The sequence below is a fragment of the Dermacentor andersoni genome, chromosome 2, assembly GCF_023375885.2.
Source record: "Dermacentor andersoni chromosome 2, qqDerAnde1_hic_scaffold, whole genome shotgun sequence".
Lineage (NCBI taxonomy): Eukaryota > Metazoa > Arthropoda > Arachnida > Ixodida > Ixodidae > Dermacentor > Dermacentor andersoni.
Genome location: NC_092815.1, coordinates 117,158,274 through 117,167,412, shown reverse-complemented (window position 1 = coordinate 117,167,412; position 9,139 = coordinate 117,158,274). Strand labels below are relative to the sequence as shown.

Genomic DNA, 9,139 nt, shown 5'->3' with positions numbered 1-9,139 from the left:
ACACCACCGATCAGTGTATCAAACATCTTGCATTCTTAATGAACATTTCAAATTTATTATCATTTGGAGCTGCGCAGTTTGGCTACAGCCAGAAGACAATATGCAATGCCGCTCTATACGTTTATAGAAGCACAAAACGTGATACGTTGCTAGGGGTTCTATCTTTCTGCGAGATTTTGTCAGATGTTCTTTCAATCACTGTTTTAGAGAAGTTCGTAATATTTTCTCATTAAATAAGCTTATTATTCTACTTTAAACAATCTTGTTATTTATATATGCTCACTTAATTCCTCATTCGTATGGCCAGTTCCCCTAGTGGATATCTGTCATGCAGAAAAGAGCTCGACACCAAACTGAGAATATGAAAGCCTGTGACCAGCAGACTTATTAATGTCTCTTGCTGAGTACTGTGCTGTTAGAAGCCAAGTTGTTGTCTCAAAACATGGCTCATAATAAGGCAAGCAGGCGCAAACGCACTTCCTCTTTCACCTTTCCTCCTTTCCCATGTGCCTTTGGTCAAGGACGCAATCGTATCCTTAAAAAAAAAAAATAGAAAAGAAATAGCATCGTCGTCATCACAATGATCATCATCGTCATACACACGCACGCACGCACGCACGCACACAGGCCCACGCGAGGGCGCTTATGATTCAGGCGAAAGAGCGGGGATCGAAGCGCTCGCGAGCATGGTTCTTGTGCGAAACAAAACTTGTCTCCAAGGCAACCCGCCGTCCGAGCTCGCTGCCGCTGATGGCCAGCGAGAAGCCGGTGAACTCGTGTCGTGCTTCAAAAGAATGGAAGCGGCTACTGTGGAAGCAGGTTCAAGGTAAGCGTGGTAGGCTTTGGTGTAATAGTGCGTGGCAGCGAAAGATCCCCGGCCAAGGCACGTTCCGCTGCGCTTAGGAGTATACTCATAATCTTGTGGGAATATTCAATGCTTCTCGTCTGCCTATATGAAGGGCAACGAAGCCGACAGACCACGTGTCTCGCGAGCTGCAGGAAAGCGTCTCAACGAGGAATGTCGTGCGAAATAAATTCTAATAATGGCTCGCTATTTTATTATTACCTTTTGTTGAAATTAAACTTAAAGGAAGAGATGTAGTAGCCCTATAGTACCTTCTTACTTATCTGGTTGTTATCTGTTTGGCAAGGTGCATCCGCCGGCTTTGCATACAACTTTTCTTCTCCATTTATTTGATAGTCGCGTATATAGGCCGCATAGAATATTAAAATAAGTTGGGAGTCGGCTGTGGTCCTGCCGACATGGTCGCGATTGTGCGATGATGAAGTGTCCTTTAACATATTACGCGTTGTGTACAACGGAAGACAATTGTTAACGGCCTGTTGGTCTGTGCTATGTCATGATAGTGTATAACTAAGTGTATACAGCACCTCACTATAGCCATATTACATGACTATACGTCCAACTGCAAGTGCTACAGTGATCCGCCGCTGCACACGTATTTAAGTGTTGCTTAGAGCGTCTGCGATAGACCTATACCATAACGCTTGTAAGTACATCTAGGCCAATTCGCAAAACACGGCTGTGGTAACCGGTCATAGCGTCGATAATACGCCAAATTGATTTTGCGAAAGTAGTTTACGAGTTTGTCACTTTTTTTTTTCGTAGAGTTCATTTCTTTCCATTATTGTCCAATGTTTTGTTTGATGCTCCAAAGGATTCGTACATATCACAAAAGGTCCACTTTCGCAATTTCATGATCTCGTTACTCTCGTTACACCGTTTCACAGCCCGGTCTCCACCGCATTCGGCGCACCCCACTCTACCGCGAGCCTCGCTGGCGCGAACGACGATGCGGACGTGCCCACGGAGGAGTTCGATAGCATCGGTCTCTCGGAGGACGAGCGCGGTGACTCAGCGTCGCGTCCTACTCTGGACTGCGAGGACGGGGACGACGATTGCGGGGGAGAGCGTCGTACCGCCGACCAAGGCACCGACAGCGTTGGAACCACCACTGCCCCGTCGTCGGTGTCGAGCACAGACGACGCGCACGAAGAGGCGCCGAGTGCGTGGACGCTGTGGTATCTGCGCAAGGATCTCGAGTGGAGGCAACGCGCCCGGCACGAGCACGAATCACGGAGGGTCGCGCTGAGCGAGGCACGCGCCGCGGCCGAACTCGAGGCGAGCCAGCGGTCTCGGGCGGAGCGGGCCTTCGCCGCGTGGTGTGCCACGAAGAGGGAGCAGGAGGCGGCGAGGCGAGCCGAAGAGCGTCGTCGGCTCGCCGACGCCGAGGCCCAGCGGAAGCGGACTGAGCAGCGCACGTGCGCGCTCTCCGAGAGAAAGTGCAGGGAATGGCTTGCCAGGAAGCAAGTAGAGCAGGGTAGGGTCACGCCGCTTTCTGGTCGCGCGTTGTTCTGGTGGACGGAACGTTGTAGGTGGTGTTGATGGAAAGAATGTGGGGAGGCTATCTCAATGTGAGCCGCGGCTGGCATTGTACATTATCGCTGAAGCAGACATGCTCAGGTGGAGTGAAAATTGAGATGGGGAGAGCGCAAGTGGTTACTTCGGGCACAGATAAAGTATCAGAATTACTAGAAGTATACCTGTACGAGAGTCGGACAGGAAGTAATCGAAGTGGAAGCGCGAGAAGGATAACATAAAGAACAAATTGGAGTTTGTAAGTGCACTCGTTGCGAGAATACCTTAGCGAATCCGCACGTCCACTAACTGTGGTATCACGGTGAGTTGTTAATTTAGGCTTTGTTAAATATGGGTTGTTTTGGAAAGATTCAGGTAAGGTTATCTCGGTTACTCAATTTTACTGTGTATTAACGCAAGAAATAAATGAATAAACAATATTACTAAAATAAATAAACGTACGGAAAATTATAATGAAATAAATAAAAATCACAACGCTGCAACGGAAAGCTCACTCGAGGTCTGTGCATGCCGCCAAACGAGATAGGAAGTGGAAAAAAAGGCAATGGATGCCAGCCTATCACTTGATGTTTATGGTCAACTGACTGACTGCCATCAACCCAAATAAGCTTATCTCACTATAAGAGGGTCGTTTGATAAGTGTGGTAAAAAGCAATTAAAGATACCATGCTTGCAAAAAACAATATTTTATTTTCCAACATAGTTCCCTTCCAGCTCCACACAGTTTTCTAGCGGTGCTCCAATTTTTTTTATCCCCTCAGAATATAAGGATGGCTCGAGGCCGTTGAAGTAGTCATTTACCACTGACATAACATCTTCATCTGAAGAACATTTCCGTCCGCTCAGCCAATTCTTCAGGTCTGGAAAGAGGAAAAAGTTGCATAGGGCTAATCGCATAAGGCTACTCAACAATACCCGTGAAGGCTACCCGTGAAGGCTACTCAACAATAGACCATATTCACACTATCAATCAGGTGATAGAAAAATGTGCGGAATATAACCAACATTTATATATAGCTTTCATTGATTACGAGAAAGCGTTTGATTCAGTCGAAACCTCAGCAGTCATGGAGGCATTGCGTAATCAGGGTGTAGACGAGCCGTATGTAAAAATACTGAAAGATATCTATAGCGGCTCCACAGCCACCGTAGTCCCCCATAAAGAAAGCAACAAAATCCCAATAAAGAAAGGCGTCAGGCAGGGAGATACGATCTCTCCGATGCTATTCACAGCGTGTTTACAGGAGGTATTCAGAGACCTGGATTGGGAAGAATTGGGGATAAGAGTTAATGGAGAATACCTTAGTAACTTGCGATTCGCTGATGATATTGTCTTGCTTAGTAACTCAGGGGACCAACTGCAATGCATGCTCACTGACCTGGAGAGGCAAAGCCGAAGGGCGGGTCTAAAAATTAATCTGCAGAAAACTAAAGTAATGTTTAACAGTCTCGGAAGGGAACGGCAGTTTACAATAGGTAGTGAGGCACTGGAAGGGGTAAGGGAATACATCTACTTAGGACAGGTAGTGACTGCGGATCCGGATCATGAGACTGAAATAATCGGAAGAATAAGAATGGGCTGGGGTGCGTTTGGCAGGCATTCTCAGATCATGAACAGCAGGTTGCCATTATCCCTCAAGAGAAAAGTTTATAACAGCTGTGTCTTACCAGTACTCACGTACGGGGCAGAAATCTGGAGGCTTACGAAAAGGGTTCTACTTAAATTGAGGACGACGCAACGAGCTATGGAAAGACGAATGATTGGTATAACGTTAAGGGACAAGAAAAGAGCAGATTGGGTGAGGGAACAAACGCGAGTTAATGATATCTTAGTTGAAATCAAGAAAAAGAAATGGGCATGGACAGGACACGTAATGAGGAGGGAAGATAACCGATGGTCATTAAGAGTTACGGAATGGATTCCAAGGGAAGGAAAGCGTAGCAGAGGGCGGCAGAAAGTTAGGTGGGCGGATGAGATTAAGAAGTTTGCAGGGACAACATTACATGACCGGGGTAGTTGGAGAAGTATGGGAGAGGCCTTTGCCCTGCAGTGGGCATAACCAGGCTGATGATGATGATGATGAATCGCATAAAATCCGGAGTATAGGGTGGATATGGTGGAAGCCTAACTCGTGCAATTTGACCATTGCAACAAGTGATCTGTGGGGCGGAGCGTTGTCTTGATGAATGATAAGCTTTTTCCGTGTTAACTCAGGTTGTTTAGTGCGCGATTCTTTCTTCAGTTGATACCCGCCGTGGTTGCTCAGTGGCTATGGTGTTGGGCTGCTGAGCACGAGGTCGCGGGATCGAATCCCGGCCATGGCGGCCGCATTTCGATGGGGGCGAAATGCGAAAACACCCGTGTGCTTAGATTTAGGTGCACGTTAAAGAACCCCAGGTGGTCTAAATTTCCGGAGTCCTCCACTACGGCGTGCCTCATAATCAGCAAGTGGTTTTGGCACGTAAAACCCCATAATTGTTTTCTTCAGTTGATCTAGGAGTGTTGCATATTATGGTCCTGTTATCGTTTTGCTATTTTGTAAGTAGTCTACAAAGGTTATTCCTCGTGAATCCCGAAAGAGAGTCTACATCACCGTTCTGGCTGAAGAAACAGTCTTTGCCTTTTTGGAGCACCTTCATGAGGCCCAGTCCAATGCTTAGACTGCTGTTTAGACTCTTGAGTGTAATAATGTATGGTCGTCTCGTCAACTGTCACACATAGACGCCAAAAGTTTTGCGGATTGCGATCAAGCATCGAACAACACTGCTTCGAGATGTCTTCCCTCATGCGCCTTCGGTCGATCGTCAGCAGTCGCGGCACCCCACGTGCACAGACCTTCTTCATGTGCAATTTCTCACGAAGAACTTTGTGAACTCTTCCTGCCGAGATGCCTACAATTTCAGCTATCTCACGTACCTTCGCTCGGCGGTCTTCCATGACAGTTCCATAAATTTTCGATACCATTTCTGGCGTGGTGACCGCAACTGGAGGCCCACTAAGTGCTTCATCTTGCGTCGAAGTTCGGCCACGTTTGAATTAATTTATTCAGTAGTAAATGGTATTCAGGGATGTTACAGAGTCTTCATGAACTTCGCTCAACTCGGCTTTAATTTGGGCAGCCGTCCACTGTTTTAAATAAAGATGTTTGATCACTGCTCGAAATTCACCTTTTTCTATTTTGCAGGAATCACCACACAGCCCAGTGGCAATGGCTGTCAGAAGTTTACTAACTGTCGGTACCAACGTAAACAAGTTCTGCCTTCATATGAAGGGTGCTTCTCGCGTTCCACCTAGAAGAAAACAGAATTGTAGCGCCATCTCTTGTATTTTTATCATACTTATCAAACGACCCTTGTACCAGGCGTCTTTTTTTCTAGCTGCACCAAAATATTAAAATTGGCTGTGACAGAAAGCATAATTCTAACCCTTGAATGAACTACTCTGGTACTCTTACTTGGATCTCTCCACAGCAACCCATGTATAACAATACCGAAATGAACAGCTCCCCGTGATACCACAGTTAGCGGAAGTGTGCATGCACTAAGGCCCTATCCCAACGGGCGCACTTACAAACGCCAATTACATGAGGTGCTCATTGCATCTACAAAAAATCAAAATGCATGATTAAATAAGTAACATAATTACAATAATGAACTTTTTAACAAATTTGTGGACCTTATTTCATTCTACGAAACATAATTACAATAAATAACTTTTTGACCAATTACTTTGTGGCACTTATTTCAATCTACGAATTTAGCCGGTGATTACGCAAGGCGTATCCACTCGGAACGAACTTTCAGGACTACACTAGTTTCGATATAGTTGAAAGTTTCTGACTAAATGCATTGACGTTCCAGTTACTTTTGGGCTTCAATGCATAAAACACCGTTCTCGAAAAAAGTAAGTGGAACAGTGCATCCTTATCGCAAGTTTTACTGCGCGTATCTCGAAACCAGTGCCATACTGAGAATTTGTTCCAAGTCGATGTTGCAAACTCACCAGCTACAATTCATATTTTGAAAACATGTGCCATAAAGTAATCAAATGAAAAGTTAATTAATATACTTATGTTAGACATTCCATTAAGCATTTTGATTTCTCGTGGAAGTAATGCCTGCCTCATCTATTATTGTAGCTCATTGGTTAGAATTGTGCTATCTACCATAGGCAATTAAAAAGAAATTGGTGCTGCTAATGAAACACCCTATACAGGGTGCTAGCGCTGATGACAGTCTGTTACTGTTATATAGGGCAGATGACCGGTAATGGATTATGGTTCAAAGTCCAGTAGAAAATTATTTTAGTAGGTCGCGACCTAGAATTAAAAAGAAGAATATGTGGTGCTGAATGTCGAGGGAACAAAAACAGAGTTATTGAAGTTTACCAATCAGATAGAGTGGTGAGGTTAAGATAATTAGGCTCTAAGATTTTCAGTATAGCTGGGGTTCTCTAGAAGATATTTTTGTCCTGCAATAGGCTTCAATATGCTGATGGTAACGCTTATAATTTATCAAAGGGTGAACAAGTGTGAGTGCGTCATAGACGTGAATTGAGGTGGAAACTGTGTGTGCAGGTAGCTCACAGATTGTATGGAGTGTAACCGCTTTGATTTCAAAATAGTGAGTCACTGTAGGCAGGTGCCTCTGTCATGAAAATCGTGAGTCAGCCACCAGCTGCTAGTTGCAGGCGCGCATATGGTTGGGCTCTTTGAAATTCTTTACTGCCAGCTACATTAAACATATCACGAGAATTGCATTACATAGTGAAAACTCAATGGCATACAGCTGACGCCATGAAAAACGCGAATATAACTCACATCTCTGGCATTTACGCATACTTTAGATACAGAAGCGCTCTCTTCGCGTCCATTATATTGAACTTAAAGAGCACTCTTCTAAGCTTTAATTAACGTGATATTTGATACGCTCATTTGCCAGTACGCAAAGCAAAACCATTTGCTAGACGATCTGCTGCCTAGCACCTGTTTTGAGAAGTGTGGATACAAAATAAGCGGCAAAATGCATTGCTGCTTCAGTTAACGCATTGAGGCACTGCATTTTCCAGAGTCAGGGATTGTGTTAACTCGAAAAGTAATGTATTGCGCTACAAATTTTGAGTCCGTATCCTATTTTTAAAATTTTCTCTCCTTTTTTACAAATATAGGTTGCTTTCGAAAACCATTTTATGTTTGCATATTGTGTTACAGAGGCCAGTTTTGCCAAGAAACAGCGAACTCCGACCAGTGGCAGCGCAGAGAAGGCGGCGGCGAACCAAAGCGCTTTCGATGCTTGGCTCACCAGCAAGAGTACGATGCCTCCAACGGAGAAGTTCCACGTGAAGTGCATTGATGGACAACTGTTCGCATTGTGGCGGTAGTCCACATGCAACTCTTACCAATACGGTGCATTGGCATCGATATATATTTACAGGTGTCATTATTTCGTTCTAGCAGGCACGTCATTTCTATTAACAGGCTCGGCTTACTAGAGCTGGTTTGTTCGATATTGAAGAGCGCGCATGTTTTCCTTTGATCTTGATTTTTCGTGAGGGCAATCCAGGAAGCAGATATGTCGACAGGTAAAACGATGTCCAAGCCAGACATTGCCATTAAGTATCACTATAAGGTACTTATTAACAAACAATCACTAAGGCACTTATAATGCCAAAGATATATATTTATATGAGAAATGTGCAATAACATATTATCGGCTACAATGCGTATGTACTCTTTCATATGCTCTTGTATATTTGTGCTTTGGACATATCATACTAAAATGATTTCATTTATATTTTATTGTGTGCTCCAAACTACATGACGCGAGAAGCGTTCGCTGTAGGGGAGGTTTGTTATCATGAAACTCACCCTCAAAACCGTGCCCTCACCCTAAAAAATTGCCGTGAGACTGGCCGCTCGAGCCACCTTGCGTGTATTTGCGGGCTACTTTCACGCTCGGAAAAAATACTTTTGTGCAGCACGCATTGAGCAACAGAAGCCTGTATCAGGGGTTTTTCATGCTGCTCTACAATTTTCTCATTTACACTTTTCATCTAAATATAATATTTGAGAAGGTGATCAGTTAATTAAGACATTATGTAATTAGGCGGAATGCAATAAATAATATGAGTATCTCCAAGCGACGGCAAACAACGTTACCTTGGTTCTGACCAGCTACCTGGCATTTGCATATTTTTAGATCTCACTGCATGATAACTGGGACACCCTGTTTACAAAAGGCCGTCAGATGTCAGCAAGGTGTCAGCAAAGGTTTTGACGAGGCGAGGAAGAAGCGAAGCTTCAGCCCAGAAGCAGTGTTACGACAAAGGGGATTCAAGTCTTACTACTTTTCTTTTAGGCTTCGGCTTCCCTTGTTAGTCCATTGACGAAATGAAGTCTCCATGTTTCTGCGACACCCTTGCCTTTCTTGAAGAACAAGGCAAGAAACTACAGCAGAAGTATATACTGACGAGAACACTATCTATCTGGACGCACTTCGCGCTGACACATTTACCGCAAAAGGGCGTTCAGTTTAAAATCACCCCGAAGCTCGCCGCCAGCACTTACGTGTGCAGCGAGCGTTCTCTCCTTCCTGGTGTGTATGCTAGCAAGACACTTGCTTTACACGTTTGCTTGCCATAGCGCTGCTACAATGAAATTCATTACGTGCGTTCTAACCGAATTGGCGCAAGGACATGGTTGGTGTATTTGAAAGGACACCCAAAAGCTTTTTGCAGCA

General features: G+C 44.6%; 1 protein-coding gene across 1 annotated transcript; it reads left to right on the top strand.

The window, feature by feature from the left end:
* The first annotated feature begins 145 nt into the window (after positions 1 to 145).
* Positions 146 to 8,540, top strand: LOC129387539 (uncharacterized). The gene is made up of 3 exons (XM_055076560.1): positions 146 to 826; positions 1,753 to 2,342; positions 7,612 to 8,540. The coding sequence occupies exons 1-3, from the start codon at positions 687 to 689 to the stop codon at positions 7,779 to 7,781; spliced, it is 900 nt and encodes a 299-aa protein (XP_054932535.1). The 5' UTR covers positions 146 to 686; the 3' UTR covers positions 7,782 to 8,540.
* The last annotated feature ends 599 nt before the right edge of the window (positions 8,541 to 9,139 follow it).